General features: G+C 55.9%; 2 protein-coding genes across 3 annotated transcripts; both read right to left on the reverse strand.

Moving 5' to 3' along the window:
• Positions 1-119: 119 nt before the first annotated feature.
• On the reverse strand, positions 120-16,348 carry LOC104069037 (sestrin-3). 2 transcript variants are annotated; one of them, XM_054075267.1, is made up of 9 exons: positions 16,147-16,348; positions 13,163-13,366; positions 12,777-12,959; positions 12,433-12,669; positions 12,237-12,348; positions 11,858-11,976; positions 11,243-11,433; positions 10,787-10,931; positions 120-10,273 (listed from the first exon to the last, which is right to left on the reverse strand). In XM_054075267.1, the coding sequence occupies exons 1-9, from the start codon at positions 16,210-16,212 to the stop codon at positions 10,184-10,186; spliced, it is 1,347 nt and encodes a 448-aa protein (XP_053931242.1). In that variant the 5' UTR covers positions 16,213-16,348; the 3' UTR covers positions 120-10,183. The 2 variants fall into 2 exon arrangements, with proteins under 2 accessions (XP_053931242.1, XP_053931244.1); XM_054075269.1 differs by lacking the exon at positions 10,787-10,931.
• Positions 16,349-17,952: 1,604 nt separating this feature from the next.
• Positions 17,953-22,680, reverse strand: IL2RG (interleukin 2 receptor subunit gamma). Its single transcript, XM_009572007.2, has 8 exons — positions 22,521-22,680; positions 20,725-20,815; positions 20,302-20,486; positions 20,024-20,166; positions 19,753-19,915; positions 19,192-19,300; positions 19,035-19,119; positions 17,953-18,931 (listed from the first exon to the last, which is right to left on the reverse strand). Exons 1-8 carry the CDS (start codon positions 22,621-22,623, stop codon positions 18,728-18,730), a joined length of 1,083 nt encoding a protein of 360 aa, XP_009570302.2. The 5' UTR covers positions 22,624-22,680; the 3' UTR covers positions 17,953-18,727.
• Positions 22,681-23,176: the final 496 nt, after the last annotated feature.

Below are 23,176 nucleotides of genomic sequence, written 5' to 3' on the forward strand. Positions count from 1 at the left end.
TTCAGTGGATTTGGTGTGCCCGTCTCTGGAGCACCCATCAGTATTCTGCAGGGAACGATGGTGGTCATGGTATAGAAGGCTTCCTCTTGTCCACCTGCGTAGAACAGGAGGATGTTGAGTTTTTCTCTGTGCCAACTGAGCCCCATTGAATCAGAAGCATGTTTCAAGGAGTCCCTATGCTGTTGTCAGCACTTTCCCGATACACCAGGCTGCAGTAAAATAAGCACAGGTGCTAATAGCTGTTTCTTGGACATAAAAACGTCATTTTGGGTTTGTTTCCGATCTGTCTTGCTACAGCAGAGAAATGGAAAGCCTGGGTGTGGCCTTAACAGAGCCCTGATTGCTTTTCAGAAGGGCATTTTCTATAGATGAAATATTTTTTTACTAATCTGGGAACTTTCTATGACTATGAAGCCAATGTTAAGTGTGTCCCCATTAGGCACGTTAGGCACCTCCCTCTGAGAAGGTACCAGTGACAGACTTCTTTTTCAGAGCTGTATTAGGAACAAACACATTTGATGTTTGATAGTGTATATGATTGAGGGGAAAGAATTGGCAGGTCCCTGTGGTTTCAAACCACCTTGGGGAAGAGTTGTACATTATTGTAATCTATATGTAAAAGTAGCTGCAAATTACATAGAAGCTTTTCTAAACCTTTTTAAATATATATTATATATTTTAATTGAAAATGAGATTATTGGATAAAAAAACAAACCACATTTGCTGCATCTGTCCCCTTGATACCAGATAACACTACAGTATGGGAGGGGATGGGCCTAAGGCATTTTGGGCCAAGAAGCTGAAAATGTCATTGGAAAAGTGGGAAGGGCACCGCAGTATAACTGGGGAATGATTGTTCTCCCCAGAATAGGCAAGGAGGTGCCTGCGTATCGTGGCATTCAGCCACAGCTACTCGGTCTCTTCCCTCGATCAGGCACTCCCACCAAACCAAGAGCATGATGCTAGGGAATGCTAATGATTAACAGCATGCTCATTCTCAGCTCTTCCTTAAGTAGCTGTACTTCAGCTGATACATGGGACAGATTCCCTAGTCTGCTAAGAAGATGGTGTGGACTGGATCGTATTAGATCTGCTGACACTCTGGGTAGCCCTTATGGAGGGCATGATCAGTTGTATTTGGTAGCTCACTTTGTGGTTCCCGAAGGTTTTTGCTTTCTTGAAGTTGCTACTGCTGCTGGGGAAGTTGAAGGCTGTAGGCAGACCCTTGGGGATGTGCCTGGGATCCTGCCCTTTCTCTTTGTTCTTGCAGGGCAGAAGGTAGGAGTTGAAAGGTTAGTTCAGAGCATTAGCTGGCCTGTTCCTGTTACCTTTTTGTATTTGCAGTGGCAGGATCTGTGGGAGATGTGGTGCTTTCATGGTATTCTGGTAGGCTTGGTCTGGTGGAAAGCCTCTCTGATCCTTTCTGAAGGCGGCAGTGGCTTCTGTTCAGGTGGTTTGTGTCATGCAATGCAATGAGCCATACTGTTTTACCACCTTGTCTGCTCTGTTTTCGTGGGTTTCATTTAATTTTCATTTGAGTGGTTTGTCTGGTTACCTGCAACAAGCAGTCTTTAGCAGTCCTTCCTTTAGCATGCTCTACCATCAGAGTTGTTCAATAACCTTTGCTTTGAAGGCTGTCTTCGTGGCAGACCTCGTGATGATATGCTTCAGATTTACCCACAATCTCCATGTCTGGCCACAGCTCATTGTAACAAACAAACAAACAGGCAGATCCTAAGCTGGGGTCCCAGATCTTGCGGACTTGAGTCATGAATGCACATTCTCATTGCAATTAGTTGATCACGGAAATAGGTAGATACATCCTTTCCACAGACCCCTGATGGCATGTGTCGTGCATAAGAATTGGCTGCTCTGGGCTGCAGCTAATACATCTGGCAGGATTCGTGTTATTTGGCACATGATATGCCACTTTGTCAGCTTGGGCTCTAAGAGGAAATGAATCTCATGATCTGCAGAGCAAGTTTACTGGCTGCCTGTGCTTCACGGCCATGTATCTAAGGACAAGACACCAGTACATGTGGTCAGGTCTAGCTCATTTTTCATGAAAACAGAGCCCAAAGCAGTAGGCAGGACCATATTATTAACCAGTGCTTTAGAACTGCAAATCTATGGTGAACCATTTCTGGCTGGGATGACCAGAAGGTGCTGGAAAAGGTGCTGTCTTTGGGCTGTTCCAAGGTATCCCCTAGGTGTGACAGCTCTGGGGACCTGGCTGGATCTTCTGACTGCAAGGAACCTGGACCTGAGTGGTAGGATGGCACCTCAGGGAGATCTGATCTCAGCTAGTACTTGTCCTCAGTACTTGTTCCAGCTGAAGGAGCTCCACCCCGGGTATGTCAGGAGTCATCATGGTTGGTACCCTGCAGTGTGAGCTCATAAGAGACCCTGTTCTGCTTTTAAGGAATAGAACATGTCTTGTCTCTTTTTTTTTTTTTCATATTCTCAGGCCAGACTCCTGGAATTGCCTGTCCTGGGGACAGCACTGGAGAGACAGGCAGCACCTGTGGCTGGAGCCCTGCTCTACCAGCATGGTGACAGGGATGTCCGTCTTCGGCAGTCCATGGAGCTGTTCTGTCTCCTCAACACAACAGGAACTGGCACTGCTTGAAGCCTGAGAGTGCGCTAGTGCTGAGGGTGGTGTTTAGAAGGCTAACAGTGCTTTGGAAGTGTTCAATAAACCGTGAATGTAATGTTGCAGGCTTGAGCAGGCAACTTAGCTTCTTATTTGTATGTATAGCAGGATAACTTGGATCATGGGCATGGAGGGCAGGGATGCAGAGAATTTGAATGTTCTCCAGCCCCTTCTCAATTAACTTCCTTTTCATAAACCTTGAGGTCTTCTAGCCTGGGGTATTTCCTCATGGGGCGCAGAAGACAGACAAGTTCCTAAACTGCTGCTTCCTGAAAGTCTGTACCTGGCAGAGGATTGCTCAATACTTGTCCAGCTTTTTGTATTCTTGCCCACAGTGTTTGCTGCTGACTGCTGCTGGATTCAGGATAGGGTCTTGGTGGATCTTCATTCTGCGTTAGCACCACAGGTCCTGTACTTGTGGGCTAGTTTTTGCTCTAATGAAGGATTGGGCTGAGATTTTGAGAGCAGCTGTGACCTGGAGAAGTGCCTGAGGGGAGTGGGCAGGGGACACTTGTATGAAGCTTTATGTTGTGCTGTATGCACGTTCCTTGTCCTCGCTGAGCTTGGCTAACAGGTTTCTTCATCTCCAGAGGATCAAATGCCATTTTTCAGTGTGAAGCCGTCATGCAGCTCTGGGCTGCAAAGGATTTGGGTAACTAGGCCCATAGAGCCTAGTAGGAGGCAGACTTGTTGCTTTTTTTCACACCTGGGTTTAGCAAATTACTGGAGCCATTATAACTTAAGCATATTTTACTATACTACCAGCTTCCTGTGAGAATTTGTATTATTGATGGGTTCTTGGGGCCCTTCACTTTCCTTTTTGGTGTGTCTAAAAACATGTCATCCCCTACCCTGTGCTGCTTTAAAAACAGCAGTCAAATCATCCTGGTAAGCGAGAGGAACGAAAGCAGTGGGAACGTTCCAGAGCCCGAGTGTATTCATAAATGTGGCTCATACTAGAAGCAAGTAGCACTAATCAGCTTTTCCAAAGGAAATACCTAGAAAGCTTTTATGTAGATCATAATTTGTTAATTTTCTTCATTAATTGCTTATTTATAGCCACACTCAAATGCTTCAGAGCTAGCCTTCCTCCAGGAATGAGAAACCTGTGTCTGGTGCCATGGGTAGGAGTGCTTTGGGAGTGGTGTCCTGAACTGTCACCAAAATAATGTATGAGTTTGAACCTGTTATCAAAAAAACACAACAAATCAATCAGCTCTGGGACATGAGCATGAACACAGATAGCTTAGGGTTTGCCTCATTTGCATGTCTAATGAAAAACATGTTCTAATTAATATGGGGACAAGCAAGCAATGGGTGATTCTTGAAGCCTGACAGATCTGTTTACCTGAAAGCTCGGTAGCATGCGGTAACCCACTGCCACAGTTGCTCACTCTTCAAGAAAGGGTTCCCCTTTCTTCAGTAGTCTTTGTCTCTCCCTGCACCTTGATGTGTCAGTAGTCGATGGAGAACAAGCTGATGGAATTATAAATCATGCTTAACATTGTGGTGTAAAGCAGGGAGAAGAGGCAGCAGAAGCTGAAGGTGAAAGAGCTGTTGGTTTTGCATTTATGATTCTCTGGCTAAGGCAACGTTACAGTGTTTGGTAGAAGGGGATGTTCACAGCTGGTGCTGTGGTGCTCAGCATGGTGCTACCCTGTGGTGCTTCCCAAGGTGTCTTGAGAGGTTTGGCTATGTAGAAGATAGGTTGCTTCTCCTGAAAGGAGCCTTCTTCCTAAGGCAGTGGGATGGTTCTCTTGAAATGATGCTTCCAGCACAGTGGAGTCTTCACCTGGTGCCGTCCCAGGAAGGGTTTCTGCATGCTAGCACAGACGCCTGCTCACACAGGGCAGGCACCACTAGCTGACGTAGTTTCCCCCCCATCCCCTCTGCACTCTTTCACCCATTTCTCACAATATTTTACATAATAAATCTCTGCTTTTGTTTGCTCTCTGTAGCAGTGTAACTTCTGAACCATTACAGGCTCTTTGTTACCATCTGTGCTAGCAACACTGTAGAATGTGCTAGACTAGGGGGGAATGTTTGACAAATAAAAACCTGTAATCCTCTGCTCTGTCTCATGCGGTTTGTTCTGTTTCCCTGGCAAGGACCAGTTAATTTTTCCTTGCCCTTTCCTCTTCCCTCCCTACCTGTAAGAGCATTCCCTTGGTAAGATGCCCCTTAGCTGACCAGAGGTGGAAGGGTCGCAGTGTGACAGCCCATGAAGGCTTTAATGTACTCTGCAGTGTGTAGAACCTCTCATTACAACTTACTGACGGGGGTGGCACAGGGTTGCCAAGCCCTAAAACTGACCCTGCTGAATTCTTTCTGCGGGCCTAGTGTACAGTCATTCTAGCCCCTTCATTCCTTGCTTTTCTAAACCTCAGTGCAGAAGATGACTGCTTGTTTTGTATAGCTACATTCAGACTTCTTTTGAGTGTTGCAACTGCACTAGTTATCTCTAAGAAGATAGAGATGGCTTTGCTGCTACTCTCTTCTTTAAGCAGATGCTGACACTTAGCTAGGACAGATGAGTGTGAGAGGGAGCTTTTATCAATGCTTTACTACCTGAAATCCTCCATCAGAAAAAGAAAAGTTACTAGGGCTGGGGACTGTTTTTCAGTATTAGAAGATAAGGGCTTGGAGTTGCACGTCAAAGGGGACACGAGTGTTAGAGTGGAAGCCAGGAGCTGGTCGTTCCTTGGGAACGCTCAGAGGTGTGCAAGTGGGTAAGAGACCCCTCAGGGTGGGAGAAGACTTCAGCTAGGTACTTCAAGGGGTCCTTCCTTGACAGGAGGCAAGTAGGAATGCAGATACAGTCTGAGCCAGTGAAACAGCTCATGAGGAGCATGGTGGAGCCCTTGAATCAAAACAGTATGTCATTCCAGCAAGTTTGCCTTCTCACAGCTGGGATAAGGCTGGAGAATGCTGTCTCCCTCTGCCCTGGGGATGGTCTGTGCACCACAGCTCAGGAGGGGTCTTGTAGAAGATGAGACCTGTTCGGATCCTCAGTTATGTTGCAATGGAGTGGAGGCAGGCAAGGAGATCAGAGAAGAGTGGGGAGTGTAGGGCAAGGATTCTGCTGGGCTGTTTAGATGCATGGAAGACAATTCAGGCATGTTTATAAAACTTCTGAGGAGAAAGTCTCATTTGTGACATTGCACAGCATGTGTGCAGCCAGAAATCTTGCATTCGAAGCCTTGGATATTCAATATCTGATAAAGAATATAATTGGAAAAAAATAGCGTGAAAATGGTTAATGCAGATAACTCTGGAGGGGATCTTAAGGGTCCTGCTTCAAGATTTGAGGCAATCTCGAAAAATGGGTGATTAGGAGGACATCCTTAGGAGAACACTCTGTCCCTCATCTGTTCCTTGGGCACTTATTAGGACTTTCTGCAAATACCTAGTGGTAGGTGCTGTCAGAGAAAAAAATGCATGTTTTTCAGTTGTTGATTGGATCAGAGTGGATCTGTTCAAAGCTTGACATAGATCAGGGGACTGTGCATTCCTCCCAGTAGCCGTTAAGGGCTGTTGTGCCAGTTTGAGCACTGGCCTGTGACACTTCAGCATTGTCAAGTAGAGCAAAGCACGGAATAGGTGCAAGGCTAGGTCCTGAATGCCGTGGCTCTAGGTCACTTGATGTGTGAGACCGTCTCACACATCTCACACAGTAATTGCCAAGAGTCCTGCTGTATTCTGTCCGAACAGCTACATGGGTTCAGTGTACCTCCTTTGCACTAGGTCAGCTTTTCTCGCAGCCTTGGAGGCCTCATAGCTCTCCCAAGTTGTCACCCTAAGCATTTTGGCCAATGGAGCAGTTGCCTGCAGAGCAGCAGTACCTGAAGCCAGTGCAAAAACTTCACCAGCTTTTCTACTCAGCTTAGTTTCTAGCCAGAGAACCTGCTTTGCTCCAGATGCTTGCTGGTTGATGAACACTTGTGCTGCAAGTGATGGGGCCATGTGTGAAAGCACAGCAGGGAAATCTTGTTGCCCTACTTCACATGGCTTATGTGGTAGAGTAGCTCTTGTGTGGGGAAAGCTGGGGAATGGGGAGATGGTGGGGTGCACACTGCCTGCTCCAGAGCTGTCCTGGCAGAACAGTCTGTCCCCAGCTCCTATGTGCTGCTTTATTCCCCTCTACTGCTGTGATGAAACCAGCAGCCATAGGCCTGACTTTTAATGGATAGGTTGTAGGAGCTATGACAGTAACCACTGCTGCAATGTGGCTTGCTGTTCTCTGCAGGCTAGGACACACCATTCCTACCACCACACAGCTTGGGGATGGCTTGGCTGTTAAAAAAGCAGTCCTGCTTGCACTTGCCAGCACACCTTTCTGCTACAGGCTGTTGCAAGAAACTTGGTGACTGCTTTGGACGCGTGCCTTCATCCTCCCTGCAGTAATTCCAGGTAAGGTCACAGTGAACATCCTGGAGGGTTCATGCAGAGGAGAGGTATCCTGGGGTCTGACAGATCTCCTTCCAGCCACAAAGCAACAGAGGAATATCCTAACCCAAGTAGTTGAAGGGTGCAGGGCACCAGGGCAGGAACCCAAGCACTGAAGTTGCCAGACTGGTGGTGTGCTGCATGGCTTACAGTCATCTGCTCACCTCAGATGGTGTAGTGCCTGCACTGCCCTTCCCAGGAAGCCTCAAAGCCTGGGCCTCAATGAGTGCAACAGCAGGGGGAGTTGATAAGGTGAAGGACCAGCTCATGGGTTTCAAAAGCTAGCTGTAGTGACTGGTGTAGGTGTAGAATTCCCCAAAGTACCTGGTCAATAAGGCCCTTGCAGGCTTCTCCAGTGACACAATTCCCCATAACTGAGTTATCTGCCGCAAGACCTACTTGGGACATGATAGTAACTTTGCTGGTTCTACAGTGATGGGAGTAAATGGTTGCTTCATTTCTTGCTTTCTAGCACTGAGATCCCTTGGGGTTATTTTCTTCTTTTCAGGGAGCTGAGGTTGGCTGTCTCCTCTGGCCTCGCCAGCACCTGTGCCTGTTTCTGGTCAGCATTGACAGCCCCTGGAGCCCTTCTTCTTGCTGCTGTGACTGGTGCTTGTTCTGCGACCCAGAGCAAGCAGCAGCTGCCTTGTCTCCTTCAAGGCCAGCTTTTTGTGCAGAAACAGAGAGAAATGGGGGGCAAAAGGGAACCTCCTTTGCATCTCTTGGTGACGGGCAGCCCTTCACTCCCAGCCAGCACTGTGATGTTGCTGCCTTCTCCCTTCTCTTTGCCCAGTGGGGTGAAGGCAAGTGGTGAGGATGCTGCTGCTGGCAGCGTGCTGGGAGCCAGCCCCAGGCTCAGCAGAACTGCAGATTCAGTGCTTGTTTCAGAGCAGTGAGCCCTGGGGAGAACTGGCTGCTGCAGCTTGTCCCAGACCTGCAGGGGACAGAGCTGCTTTTGCAGGGGCAGGAGAAAGGCTAGCAAAAGGGCTGGCAGGCAGTCAGGCTGCTACAGGTAATTAGAACACTATGCCTAGCGGTGAATGGGACATCCAGCTTTCCCGATCTGCACCAGTTAGCCTGGCACTGGTGCCACTGTCCTGGCACCAGTACTGATTCAGCCAGTGCTGCCCAGCACCAGTTGTTGTGGCATTTTACTGCCCAGGCAAACAGCCTGGATCAGTACAAGCTGATTCAGCCCCCGTGCAGGTTCTTCCAGCTGGTGCTGCAGGGAGAGCAGCTGCAGTGTGGCTGGGAGAGTAGTTGGTCCTGGTTTTTGGCGCTGCTCACAGAGCAACTGCTCGTGAGTGTGAGCAAAGTACTGCTTCTTCAGCTGAAGCAGCACCCAGACCTCGCCTACTAGTGGCCAGCTATCTGGCAGAGGAGAAGCCAGCTCCTTCCTCTAGCAGCCTCCTCCCTGCTGGAACATTGCAGCCCCTTGATAACCTTCCCTCTTTTCCTAGTGAATACACAACACAGTGGGAGTTGCCCATCTGAGCGTGGGAAGAGGATGGAGCCAAGCTGAATAGGACAGGTCCAGCCTCTGTGCCTGGCTGCTCATCCTGAACCAGTGCTGTTGGACTCCTCCACAGCTGGGAACATTAGGTGTGCTGGAACTATCTCAAGGCTGCGGTCAGCCAGGTACTGCTGTCCTGGGGTATGAGTTTGGATCCCCCTCCCAACATTTGGCAGAAATAAAGCACACGTCCATGTCAAACATAATATATTTATAGCAAAAATAGGCTTTTTCTGTAGCTTCCATACACAAGGTTTTCTCCCCATACATTTACGCAGTAAACAGGTTGACTGAAGTAGCGTGCACTGGGCTGACTCGACAGCTGCCCCCGCTTCAGGCTCCCACTTATCACCGTGGCTTTATTCCCCTTTTGTGGCTGCTCTCTGGACCCTGTGCTGGATCTCTCGTACCTGACCAGCCCGGGGCTGCAGCATGGGCAGGAAGCAGCCCTGGGACACAGGGAGCAGTGGTGCGGGCTCCTGCCTGCCGGGCAGAGGGCAAAGCTGGTGCACGGGCTGACTCTGTTACAGGGACAACCCAGGGAGACAACCTCCCCAATGCCCATGTTCAAGAAGCTTCCCATAGCTCACCTGTGCTGACCACAGGTTCCTCCACCATGCTGTTAGGCAGCAAGTGACTGGGCATAGGACTTCAGCCCTCTCATGTGTTATGAAGATACAAGCCACGTTAACTCAGCAAGTCTCCCTTGGTCCCCCTGCCTCTCTGCTGACAGAAGGCAGAAGAGGGGCTTTGGGACAAGCTCCTCAAGGACTGCCTAAAGTACCCTGCAGAAGCCTCCAGAGCCTGAACACTGTCAGAGACCTTCCCACCCCGCTGTCAGAGAAGGCAGAGCACTAGGGTACCCTGCCAGCAAGAGCTTCACAGTTTGGAATTTGTCTGGGTCATTGCTTGCCCATCCCAGAAGGGTTTGGCACATAGACCGAAGGGGCAGGACATGTAGGCAGCAAGCACATCCCCTTCCTGTCCTACACTGGGGAAGGGCCCTTGCCCAGAGCCAGTGCTCCTTCCTGCCTGACCATGCAACTCAGGACATTGCAACGCACCCATGAGCTGCCGGTGCTGTTCCCAAGTGAGATGCATCATGCCAAGGAGGCCAGGTGCCAAAGGGTGGCTTGCAAGCAGGGCAGACGCTTCGGCACGGGGAAGGAAGCCAGCAACCAGCTCTCCTTTGTCCTCCCTGGAGCAGTCAAGTCTCTTGCAGCACCCAGGTGAGGAGCAGAACTTGTGGAGGAGTGTCCCTCTAAACCAGCCCCAGTCCCTTCCCACCTCCCTCTTCTCCTTTGTCTTTGGCAGTCCTCCTTGGATATGTCCAAGTGTCTCCAGCATCACACCGACATCTCAGCAGCACAAACTTGCCTCACAGTTTGGTAATTGCACGTAACGGGGCCACTCAGCAAGCCCCACAAGGAGGGGAGAAAAAAAAAGGAACAAGACAGTCAAGTAAACTAAATTGAGTAATCCCTCGCCGTCCATCCCAGCATGACAGGTCACGCATGAGTCCAAGGAAAGAGGATGCTGCCTGGCCCTGCCACAGTGCAGCTCCCCACCGTCTAGGAGATCATGTACTGGGTGATGGCCTGCAACGCATACAGCAGCTCTGCCTGCATTCGGGCTTCCAGGATGAGCAAGTTCACATGAACCTAAGGGAGAAGCAAGAGAGGTTCAGGCAGGTGCAGTGCGCAGCGGGCAGTAGTGCAAACAAGCACCCACCTGGGCTAGCGAGTCTTTTGGCATGGAACAAAACACCATCAAGTTTTCCAGCACAGGCAGCTGCCCTTTCCCCCTCCTCGTGGTCCTGCAGGCTGTGGCTGTCTCCCACAGCCAAGTGCTGGGGAGTCCCTGGCACGGTTGGCACCAGCATGGTCCCTGCCACCCACAGCAGTCACTCCTCCAAGCTACAGTTAGACCAAGGGCTTGCCTGGAGGCACTCACCACTGGGGTAATGGCCTTGGAGATCCCCTTGCTGCCAATGGCCCCTGTGCTCACCACATTGCAAGCAGCCCCATGCCACGCTAATCCCAGCTCCTTACAGACAATTTCCATTTCCCCTCCACCTGCTTCAGACTGGTTTGATGCGTCAAAGGTTTCCTGTGCAGCCCTTGCCCATTCCCGGCCCCACCGCACCGGTCAGAGCCAGGGGCTGGCTGTCCCACCTTTTCACTGTGCTTGAACTGCTTCCAGAACCTGTCAAACATTTCTGAGTTTGTCTTCTCTGGGTAGCAGGTTACAGTTTTAATGTAAACTTTAAGGATTCGCTCCAGGAGCTGATTCACTTCTGCGTAGTCGTAGTCATCATACCTGTGGGGAGCACAGGGGCGAGTCACGGCCAGCACCGTGTCCCTGTGGAGCACCTCACCCATCGTCTGCCTGGGGCACAGCACAGCCGCGGGGTAGGGGGACACATGGCAGGGGCCACTAGGCACTGAAGCCCCATCTCCAAAGCACCCTGCCCTGGCCAGAGAAACTGAGCATCTCTTCCCTGCCTGGCCCAACATCCAGGCAGGCAGATTCACCTCTATCTCTTTTCCAAGCCCATCTGCAAGACAGGCTGAGTGCCCTACCCTCCTCCTGCCTGGGTCAGATCTGGACTGCAAGGTTGGTTTCCCTACCTAATGCCAAACATGCAGTGGATGTAGTTCCAGATGCCCCGCTTGAAGACAGAGGGCTCACAGCCCTGTCGCTTGGCAATGGCACTGCTCTGCAGACCATCCACCATTCGAAACTTCTCATCCAGGAGATGCCCGATGTCAGAGTAGAGCCGGTTGACCAGTGAGAAACCATGGTCTTCCCAGGAGTAATCCTGTTGAGCACAACAAAAGGGTTTCACAACTGCAAAAGGAGCCTGGTTCATGTTCCCAGAAAGAAGGGCTGGAGACCTTGGGACACAGCAGAATTCAACAGGTTTGCTCTGGGAGCAGCTCTGCCACAAATCACAGCGTTCTTCATCTTGCAGGTTTTTAGTGATTTTGACTCTTGCCTTGGTGAGGGCAATGTGAAGAAAATGGCAGCCCTTGGAGACAGAGGCCACCTGTCACCTCCCTCTCCCCAACCCTCGTGGGGCAGGTCCTCTCTCAGAGACAAGCTTCCCCACGTGGGCATTTTGCAAAAGCAGCCGCACCAGATCTGGGCTGCATGGGCACCCCTGAACCATCCAGTCCTCACCAGAAACAGAGAGGAGAGGAGGCAGCCTGGGCTGCTGCCTGCTGAGAGAGCAGGAACCTCACCTGGACTCTGAATACCCGTGTCTGATCCTCATCACGCCGGGCAAAGTCCTGGTATCCAAAGTCAGGGTCCTGCATGTAGCATGCAAGGTTGGTGGCACCAGTAACTTCCCCATCGGAATCTGTGAGAGGGGAGAGCCCCACAGGTGGGTCAGAGTGATGCTCAGCTGCCCTGTTCCTAGCAGGCATCAAAAGCTGGGCCCTGCTGCATCTCTTTGGGAAGCACCACTGTCTTATTCCCCAGTATCCTAGAAGCCCCTGTCCGAACCATATATTGTGGAAAATATAAGTATAGACTTATATTTTATAAGACTTATACCAGCACTCAGGTATGCAGTAAGAACTCCCATCCTGCACACGACCTCTGCTCCCTGCCCCTCACCTTCCTCTCGGTCCTGCTGTAGCAGCCTCGTCTCCTCCCTGCCCTCGGTCTCCATGTGGATCCGCTGCATGCGTTCCCGGAGGGAATCCAGCTCCATGCAGGAGTCCAGGGACTGCACAGAAACAGGTTTAGGGGAGAGGGCAGTGGTCCCAGCTGTGTCCCCTGCCCCTCCATGGACCCACTCTCGAGGGCTCACCCGCTTGCGGTTGATGCGCAGCAGCTCCTGGCTGCAGCCATTGCTGGCGGTGGCTTCACAGAAGCACTGGTTCCCAGGTGACAATGGCTTCAGCAAGCTTCGACCCCCTGGCCCCTCATCCTGTTCGCAGCCACAGCCAAAGACAAAGCTGGCGAGCGCATGGCAGTGTGCCAGGAGGACAACGGCGTGCACCAGCTCTGCCAGTGACCAGCTCCACTCGCTGATTTTCAGTAGCTTCTGCAGGACACAGATAGATCAGCAATGCGATGCGGGCAGGGACCTACTGGGGATGCTGCTGTCCCCACTGTCACCCCAGCCCCTGGCTGATAGCCTTTCCCCAATACCTCAATGTGCTCCTTCGTGATGAGCCATGGCCGGTGTGCCAGGATCTTGTTGATCTCATTGAGGTTGCGGAGTTTTGGGGGGATGAAGTCGAGGCCGCGCAACCACTGGGGATCACCCCCCGCTCGCAGGAAGTGCAGCACATGCAGGTTCACCAGGTATCGGCACTGGTGCCGGGCAGCTGCCTGCAAAGAGCAGCATCTCAGCATTCTCATACCGCACCAGTGGGACAGGCATCTTGGGGCCCCAGGCCCACCTCTCACCCAGCCTCCAGGACATTATGATTTTGGCCTCTGCAGAGAAGCCCGTGGCACAGGCTCTCTGGCGGAGCGAGAGCGGGGAGGAGCAGAGCCCTTCATCCCCTCTGGCAGCTCCCAGCAGGGCTCACCATGATGGCGATGTAGTGCCGGCAGTCGAAGGGCAGTGGACCGTCCATGTGCATCAAGTAGTGTTGCGTCTTGAGGAAGCTGTCAAGGTACTGCGGGTGGTAGCCCATCTGCTGGGTCACTGCCTCCAGCCGCCCCCGGCTTGCCAGCACCTTTACAAAGAGGAACTGGGGGCACTCGGGATCGCTGTTGGACATCTTCACTACCTGCAGGGAACACAATTTGCTTAGCTCTCAACCCCACCTCAGCCAAGTCCAGGCTCTGCAGGGGGCTGTGATCCCCTCTCCCCACTTAGTGCTCTCAGTGGAACACCATCGGGTCAGAAGCCACCGCACAAGCCTCAGGGCCAGGTCGGGAAGCTGGGCAGAGAACTGCTCAGCAGGGTCACTGCTGCCAGGAGGACAGGCTGCAAGAAACACAGGTTGGTCTCTGTCTGGAAGAGGGCACTGCCTAACGAGGAGAAGCAAAGGGTAAAACTAGGAGTGATGTTTCCTTACAGACTTAGAGGGAAACACAAGGCTGGATCAGGAGAAATGGGACAGATGAAAGACCTCTCAGAATGGAGCAGCCCATCCACCTTCCTGCCAGGCTCCTGCACCGCCCAGCACTGGGACAGGAGGAGAGCTGAGAAGGCAGCTGAGCTGCTCCTGGGCTCCTGTCCTGGCAAGCCAAGAGGCAAGCAATATCCCGGCACCTGCCACACGGTCAGGAGCACATGGAGGGGCTCAGAGGTCTCCCCATGCACTGCTCAAGAAGACAGCATGGGAGTAGGATCCACAGTCCATGGGTATGTAGCCCAGCTGAAATTATGTGTGTCCATGGTGAAAACATAGACCGGCAAGGGGGCTCCATCCATCCCCAGCAGTGCCCCGGCTGAGCACAGCCCTGAGCCACACCGACCCACGCAATCCTGAAAGCATTATGGGGGCAGAGGGTGGGGATGTGCAAAAGGTGCCCCAAAGGCCCCTTTGCCATATCTTCCACCCAACAGCATCATCTGTACCTGCAGCCTGCCTGCGCCATGTGTGGGTGCAGCAGGCACTGACCCTTGTCACACAGAAAGTCATGGCTCCTGCTTGGGCGCAAGAGCCGGTGCCAACCTCAGATGCAGAGGGTGTGCTTCCCCTCCCGCGTTTGAGCTGAAATCTCCCATGGAAGCAACTGGCCCTGCTGACACCACTATCATCTTCCTCTCACCCATGTCTCCTGAGCAGTCACCCAATGGGTGGTGACCGGGTACAGTCACCATGGTGGCACAGCAGCATATCAGGAACGTACCTGCAAACCAGCCCCTGCTCTGCCATGACTCCGGGTCATCACTGCCAATCAGGGCACGCAGACACCCTCGGAGCCCCCACGACTCACGCACCTTGCCCTGCCGCTGGCTATCTTGCCAATCACAGAGCTACATCGGGCCTTCATTTCTGCAGCAGCTCAGCACACAGCCAGGAGGTGACCCAGAGGGCTTTGGCAGGACTGGTGGGAACGGCAAAGCCATGGGCATGGAGCGGAGCACCCGGGGCGAGGAGGAGGCAGAGCAGCACTGAGCAGTCACACCCACAGAGGCAGCACACGAAGCAGCTCTGGCTGTTTTCTACTGTACTGCACTTCTGACCACCACATCATCCCTCAGATGTCAAGAGATTTACTAGATGCCATTTGGAGCTTCCTCTTCTCTTTTGGCCAAAGAAGTCAAAAAAACCCACCCAAACCCCAAATTAAAATGGGGACAGATGAAGGGCACCAGCTTTCTGACCCGTGGGAGAAGGTGCAAACCAGAGGTGACCTGCAAAAGTCCTCTGTAAAGTCCCTCTGCTTGGGGAAATGAGTTACCCCGAGGGCACCTATAGGGCTGCAGCCACTGGTCATCTTCTGGGAGGCAGAGCCAGCGGCCCTTCTGCTCCCCTTGGGTGGAAGGTGGTCCTCAGCAAGGAGCCACATGATCAACCCACAGCTCAGTGGCCATGGCCACCAGATCTCCTCGCTCTGCTAGTCCAGGTGATGATGAACTGAGGCACCAGGCAAACGTGGCTTGGAAGGGGGCAATGGAGGGAGGGGCAGGGCAGCCCCCCACCTCGCCCCCTGGCCGGACTCTCCTGCCTGCTCCCCATGGCACCAGCTCAGCCCAGGGTCTCTCCTGCTCCATGTCCCCCCACCCTCGCCTCCCCAGCGTCTTTCACGGCCACCAGTGCCACCTTCCTCCTCCTCCCCCATGCCCACGCACAGACCGGGGCAGCGGGAGCACCGCCTCCCTTCGCGGGGGGGATTTTGGCGTGTCCGAGCCCCAACAAGCACCCCGGACCCCCGTGCCAGCTCCAGCCCTCCCTGCCCGGGCCGGTCCCGGGGGATGATGTCCCGGCGCAGCCCATCGCGGGGCACCGGTGTGCACGTAAAGCAGGCGGGGGGGCAGCGGAGCAGCACCGGGAGAAGCGCCGGGGACCCCTCTTTGCCCCTCGACCGGCCAGGCAGGACTCGTCGGAGCGAACCCCTCCGACCCCGCGGGTTCATCCCTCCGCGAGGCTCCGCCGCTACCGGAGGCTCCGCCAGTGATGCGGGGAAGCGGAGAGCACACTTCTGGTCGGGCCCCCCGCGCTGGTAACCGAGGGGAGCGGGGAAGCGGAGGGTCCCCACGGCCGGTAACCGGGATCCCATTGTGCGGGCGGCGGCAGCGCCCCCGGTGAGCGGCGCGGGCAGTGCAGGCGGAGAGAGAAAAACAAGTTTGATTGGCAGTGATGGAGGCACGGCGCCTCCCGCATCCCGCACAAAGGGGACACGGACGACGGCGCCGCCGCACCGGTACCGGCACCGGTACCGAGCTGCCGGAGCCGCACCAGGACAGCGCGGCCCCGCCGGCCCCGCGCACGGCGAGCGGGCGGCGGGAATGACCTGCGCTGCCGGTGCCGCAGCCGGGCCGGGCCGACGGCGGGGAGCAGGGCTGAGTCCGGTGCTCCGGTACCGGCTCCGGTGGCGGCGGGTCGGGTCCTACCTGCCCCGGCAGCCGCTGGCACCGGCTTCCTCGGGGGTGCTCCACGCTCTGGGGACACACGATCATGGTGAGCCTACGGTGAGCCCGTGCCGAGCAGCACCGGTGACCAGCGCCAGTCCTGCCTGCCCCGTCCCGGCCGACGGCAGCGCTGAACCGGGCACCGCGGCAGCCTGAGCCGCGAGGGGGCGTGCCGGCCGCCCCGCCTTCGCCAATCAGAGCCGCGAGAGGGCGTGGCCGCCGCTCCGCATGCACCAATCAGAGCCGCGAGGGGGCGTGTCCTCCGCACGACCTCCGCCAATGAGAGCCGAGAGGGGGCGTGGCCGCCGCCACGACTCAACCAATCACGAGCGATGGTGGGTGTGGCCGCCAACCCCTCGCTCACGCTCGGCCGCGGGGGGCGGGTCTATGGCACCCTTTTAGCCAATCAGAAACGTTGGTGGGCGGGGCTTCATCTCCATCTCCGCCAATCACTGACGCGGGTGGGTGGGGCCGGCGGCTCTTCTCCCTCGATCGGCCGCGAGGGGCGGTACCACTCGGGCGACGGTGGAAAGTGACCCGCTCGCCCCGCGCCGCCGGGGCGGATCTGCCCGCCGCTGGGGGGCGCTGCGGCCCCCGTCACCTCCGCCACGTCCCTGTGTGCTCTGTCCACATCCTTGTGACCCCCTCTGCGGCCCCATGTCCCTCTCCACAGTCCCATAGGCCCCGTACGTGTCCTCCTGTTCCTTTCTACATCCTCATGTCCCCTGTCCATGTCCCTGTGTCCTCCCTCTGCGTCCCTGTGTGCCCTATCCATATCTTCCTGTCTCGCATCTGTGTCCCCATGTCCCCTTTACACACCCCGTTGTTGCATCCCCATGTTCCCCACCTGCATCCCCATGTCTCCTGTCCACGCCCCTGTGTTGTGTCCCCATGTCCCTTTTCCACATCCCCATGTGGTGTCTATGCCCCCTCCACTCCGCCATTTGCCCTGTTCACATCCTCATGTCCCCCTCCACATCTCCACGTCCCCTGTCCATGTACCTGTGTTGCATCCCTGTGTCCCCCATCCGTGTCCTCGTGCCCCCATCTGCCTCATGTCCACTTTCCACGTTCCTGTCATGCATACCCATGTGCCCTATCCATGTCTCCATGTCCTCCATCTGCATCCCCATGTCCGCTTTCCACATCCCCATGTCGTGTCTATGCCTCCTCCACTTCCCCATGTGACCTGTCCACATCCTCATGTCCCCTGTTCACGTCCCCGTGTCAAGTTCCTGTGTCCCAGTCCATGTCCCCTCCCTCAGCTGCCACCTGCCCTCTGGGGGATGAAGTCACCTTGTGCAGGTCCCCTCTGTTCCCACTCTGCCTGTGCACCAGGTGTTGTGGCAGGGGTTGGAGGGGCATGAGGACAGCGAGGCACGGGGATGGCGAGACAGGGGTTGGAGCTGGAGAGTGGTGGAGGACAGGGCAGCGGGTCATTGGGGTGACAAGGTTGGGGAAAGCAGTCATGGGGACAGAGAAGTGGGACATAAAAGTGATAGCATGTAGGGACAGCAGGCATGGGGACCAGGCGGCAGGGCACGAGGGTGATGGACATGGGGAGAGCAGACATAGGGTCAGAACAGCGGGGCACAAAGGGGGACAGAGCACAGGGATGGGGCAGATCCTGCCATGAGCCACGTGCCCATAAGGTGCTGGAGGCTGCAGGGGTGGGAAGGTCCCCTGGGCAGGGCCGGTGTGGCCAGGACAGTGTCCATGAGGTCAGAGGTGGCGAGGGCACAGGGTTCTGCAGGCGCAATGTGAGATAAGGCCACTCAAGCCCAAGCACAGCAGAGCTTTATTGCAGCAGGAAACCCAAGACGCAGGCAAAGGAGTGGTGAGGCCCCGGGGGGGGTGGGGGGACAGCCAGTCTGGAGGCTCAGGGCAGCGGCCCTTGGGCTGGAGGTGACACTTGTGGCTTGGCCCCTCAGGCCCTTGGCACTTCTCAGCCCTGGTGCCCGTGGAGTCAGTTGGCCGGTGGTTCCTGCCGCTCTGCCGCAGCGGCGCCCTCACTGAGACACATCCCTAGATGTGCTTGTGGGCACTTCAGAGCAGGGACGGGGCTTGGCAAGCTCCCAGCAGCTCCACATGCCCAGCACGGGGTTCCACAGGAGAGTGTATGGAAGCCTATCAGCCCTCCGGCAGCTCTGCCCCACTGCAGTGACCCCACAAGGGATCCTGCATACAGCAGGACTTGCGATGGGATCCCACCCTTCCCTCCTGGGTGCCCCAAGGGCAGGGCAGGGGCTGGCACACCATGCAGTGTGCCCAGTGCGCTGCAACGCACCCACAGCAGCACCCGGTGCACCCGAAGCATCAAATAGAGCACCCAGTGCACGCAGGGCGTAGCGCACTGCACCCAGTGTGCCATGCTCACCCAGCACCCTGCAGGGCAGCACAGCTGCCACGCTGCGAGGGGCTGAGTGTGGCCGTGGCAGGGAGCAGGGAGCAGAGCTGGGGGTCCCAGGCATTGCGCTGAGGCAGGGTGGGAGCAGGGAGCAAGCCTTGAGGGACAGTGAAGTTTTGGGCAGTGGGTGTGCAGAGCATGTGGGGTGCAGGACTGTCACGCTTCCACGTAGCTGTTCTTGTATGGGCTGTGCTCATGAGGGGCAGCCAGGGCTCCGGGCATCACAGGCGGTGGGTGGTTGCTGCTCTCCCAGAGGGGCTCATAGCTGTCCTTGGAGGGCAGCTCGCTCACATAGCAGATGTGTTCGCTGTAGTTGGGCTTGAAGCTCTCCTCCACATCTTTGGGGACTCCAGCCCATTCCTCCGGGGAGCAGAGCAGGGTGAGAGGAACCATCACCCAGCCGAGTCCCAAACCTGCGGGGCTGGGAGTGAGCCTGGGGGAGGGCTACCCATAGCTGCCTTACCTGGAAGTTGCCATTGTGAGTGATGAAGAGTTCATCAAAGTTCTTGCTAGGGTTGGGGATCCGGGGCATGAGGATGACCCACACTCTATACAGGAGAGATGTGTTGGAAGGGAAAAGGCCCAGCGCTGACGCCCCCCCACCTGCTCCCTCCACTCACCTTTCCATGCGCACCAGCAGGACAACAAGGACCAGCAAGAGCAGGCAGGAGGTGATGGGGATCAGGACTGTGTGGATCCAGAACAAGTGCAGCTGCTCTTCCACTGTACCTGTAAAGAGCTGGGATGACGCAGGCCCCCAGCCGGTGCCTTGCCACAGCAGTGGGGTGGGCATGACAGTGGCCCTTCATGAGTGGTTGTGGGAGCTCGGCATGATCCGTGGTGGGGCTCAGCTGGGAGTGGAGGATGGAAAAAGGGCACATCCCCAAGCCCTGCCATGCTGTCGCCACAACAGGCTGGTGACCTTGTGCTGGACTGGCCGTGCCAGAGCAGCCCTCCAGGGCTAAGGAATGGCTGGCAAAATTCAGCAGGTCCCACTGGCAGGGGATGTTTGGCTTCCAGAAAGGCAAAGGATGCACAGGCTGATGCTGCTGCCTATTTTCCAAGCACCCAGACAGGTCACGCCCCTAGAGCTGCTGCCATGAGCCAATTTTCTACTTGCTTGGCCGTTCCTCACCTGCTGAGCCCCACCATCCCATCCTGCCACAGCCCCCAGGACCTACCCTTGCTGGTGGAGTTACTGCCCCAGACCACGGGGATGCTCCATTCACTCCAGAGCTGGCTGTTGCCGCAGTAGATGTTGATTTTGCTGCGCACGTAGAATGTGTAGTACTTCTCATAGTCCACACTGGGGAAGGAGAAGACATCTCCTTTCACCCTATGCTCCTGCAGAGAGACATGGGCCATGTAATGAGAGCAAGTATTGCTGTGGAGGCTGGTGCACAGTTCATCCTCGGCACAACCGTGAGGGTGCTGTGCCCAGGGGGCTCTCACCGTCCAGCTGGTGTCCTTGTTGCTCTTGTATTTGACGGCGTGCTCCAGGCACCGGGCTTTGGGGTACGGGGACGCCCAGGTCAGTTGCAGCTGGTTGCTGCTCATGTTGTGAATGGTCAGGTTGACGGGTGCCTCCGGTTTCACTGCAAGGCACAGGTGGTGCCTGGTGAGCCCTATCCCCGTGACCTGGTGCCCCCCCACCAGCTGGGACATGATGGGGCAGCCCTGAGGACCCACAGCTCTGCAGAGGAGAGTGAGTACCCCCCACCACTATGTACCCAGGTCCTGCAGCTGCATTTGCTTGCTGGGGATCTCCAGGGTCCTGCCGTCAAGGCTGGCATTGACGAGGACACGGAAAGGCTGGAACTGGATGATCTCACTCCGGTTGAAGCGGCAGCCAATGTTGACATCCTGGTCTTGCAGGTAGTGCTTGCACTCCACCACAGGCAACCTGTTTTCATACCTGTGCCACAGCAGGTTACCAGAGATGCCCAAGACCCCGCACACCCCAGCGCTCCCCAAGTTCCCTCTCCCTGGCTCATTCCATGCAGCTTGTCCCAGAGACGGAGCCTCCTCTACCCTGGGCTCAAGGAAGAGGAGCAGGCTGATATTCAGACCAGTGATGCAGGCAGGTGCCTCCCTACAGGAATCCACTGCTGGAGACCCTGCTGTGGAGCTGGCTGTGGGGCAGAGGCACCTACCAGTAGTAGAGGGAGTAGTTGGCTGTGAGTGTCTCTCTGCTCCCCCATGTGCAGGTCATGTACTCTTCATTGAAGACGACACACTCCACCCCTGCAAGGCACAAAAACCACAAGGCGCCATAGTGGTGGGCAGCTGTCCTTCCCATGTCTGTGCCATTGGCTCTTCTTGCTCCAGATGTGCTGTTTTGCCCCGATTCCTCCATCTGCTCCCCTCAGTCACCTACAGCCACTGTTCACTGTCCCTGGCACTGTGGGACAGGACAGAACCCCCTCTGCGTTTCACTTGTCCCATGAGGAAAAATTATCTTTTTTTTTCCTTCCCCCAGGATTTGTGCCTGATGTCTCCATCCCGACTAAATGAACCTCACTGTTACCCTTCAGGTGCTTGCAGGTACCCATGTTCCCTTACGTGTGTGGTTGAGAGCTATGCTGGGCTGTGCTTCCTGCTGCAGCCCCTCCGTCTCTGGGCCAGGGTCTGAGCCTTGGTGGTTTGAGCTCTGCAGGAAATACCACCGAGCCCCGGAGAGGCAGAGCAGACACTCCAGGTGCCCACATTGGCTCCTCTGCCTCTCCTTCCGCTGCGCTGTGCCAGCTCCATTACTGCCCACGCAGCTGGAGGCCACATCCTGGGCCGCCTGGGGGTTGCGGGGCCACCAGGGCATTGCTGGTCCCTGTGCCGGTGCTGGTCCCTGTGCCTGCTCTGGTGGCTGCAGGCACACCTTGCTGTGGGACAAGCTCCTCTGATGGACTGAAGCACCTTGCAAGTGCCAAACGAGCTGTTGGTGGATGAGAACTGTCCTGGAGGCTCCCAGAAAATGGGAGTTTTCTTCCTAAACATCAAGCAATAGGACACCTGGTTTCTTCTGAGGTCCAAACCCATAGCCAGCACTGAGGGGCAGGGGAAAACCAGAGCTGGGCTTTCCTGGGTTGACACATAACATGATGAAGCAAACAGGCTGTGCTCTGGCTGTTTCTGTATGTGGAGACGGAAAGCACCTTTGCAGCAGCCTGGGAAGTCCGCCGACATGAAGAGGCTGTGTTTCCACAGAAAGCTGGTGCTTTACTAACAGCCAGCCGAGAAATGGAATTTTTTTTTTCTCGGAAAGCAGTAGCTGCCACCCATCCCCTGCCCCATGCCTGCACACGGCACTGCCGACATGACCAAGATGGAAAAGACAGCTGGTGCAGATCCAACCGCTGATGCATGGGGCTGATAGGATCTGCACATCACATCCTGCTGCTGCTTCCTACCTCAGCCCACCACAGGGGACCCCATGGCCATAGTCCCTCCTGGTAGCACTGCCTGCAGGTCTGGCAGCCCCAGGGCCAGCAGAGCTGCAGGGCTGGGAGCTGTGGGGCCAGGAGAGCTGGAGGGCTGGTAGCCGTGGGGCCAGGAGAGCTGGAGGGCTGGTAGCTGTGGGGCCAGAGAGCTGGAGGGCTGGTAGCCGTGGGGCCAGAGAGCTGGAGGGCTGGTAGCTGTGGGGCCAGAGAGCTGGAGGGTGGTAGCTGTGGGGCCAGGAGAGCTGGAGGGCTGGTAGCCGTGGGGCTGGTGGTGCTGGGGCAGGAGCAAGGACACTCGTTGGATCCCTGGAACAGCCCAGTTCTCCTGGCAGTCCCACTGCAAGGGGCTATGTACGTGCTAGGGATCCCGAGGCGTGCTAGGGGGTCCCGGGGACTGTGGCGCACGCCCCAACAGTTGCTGGACCAAGTGGCCTCCCATGCTGCCCTACTTGCCCCCATCACTGGAGAGTGACACCCCCAGCCCCACCACCCCTGGGGCCCATGTGCCCCCTTACCTGGGGCGCTGTGGGCAGCAGCAAGGGAAGGGCCCAGTCCGCAGAGGAGGAGGAGGATGGGCATGAGGAAGGCACTGAGCACCAGCATGGTGGCATCAGCCATGGGGCCCGTGCGAACAGCCTCTGCATGGGGCTGCCGGCTTCCGCACCAGCTTCCTGCCCTACGGCACCGCCTGCCGCCCAACCCCACACTGCGCCCCACGGCTCACTCCAGTGCAGACTTTGGCATGTGCCTGTGGTGTCCCTTGGCTCATCCCACTGGAGCCCCATGACCCTTCCAGCCCACGCTCACGGCTCGCCCCTCTGGGGCTCCCTGGTTCATCCTGCCCTGCTCCCATGGCTCAGCCCACCACGCTGCAGGGCTGCCCCCCAGGAGCAAGGCTGGCGTGGGGGTCTCCATTCACAGCCCAACCATGGCTTTTCTGAGCTCGCTCCCTGAAAGCTGGGCAGGACTGGGAGCCACTGGGGCAGCGCTGGGGGACAGATGGTCACACAGGACCTCACGGGGGCAGCTGCAGGGGGCTGGGGGGGAGGGACAGGAGGTGGTAGCAGTGATGGTGGCGGTGGTGGTGGGGTTGGTGGGGCACCCGAGGGCGCTGGGACGCCGGGTGCTCCCGTGCACGACGGTGGAAACACTCGAGGAATGGTGTCACGTG

The sequence above is a fragment of the Cuculus canorus genome, chromosome 10 (genome assembly GCF_017976375.1).
Source record: "Cuculus canorus isolate bCucCan1 chromosome 10, bCucCan1.pri, whole genome shotgun sequence".
Lineage (NCBI taxonomy): Eukaryota > Metazoa > Chordata > Aves > Cuculiformes > Cuculidae > Cuculus > Cuculus canorus.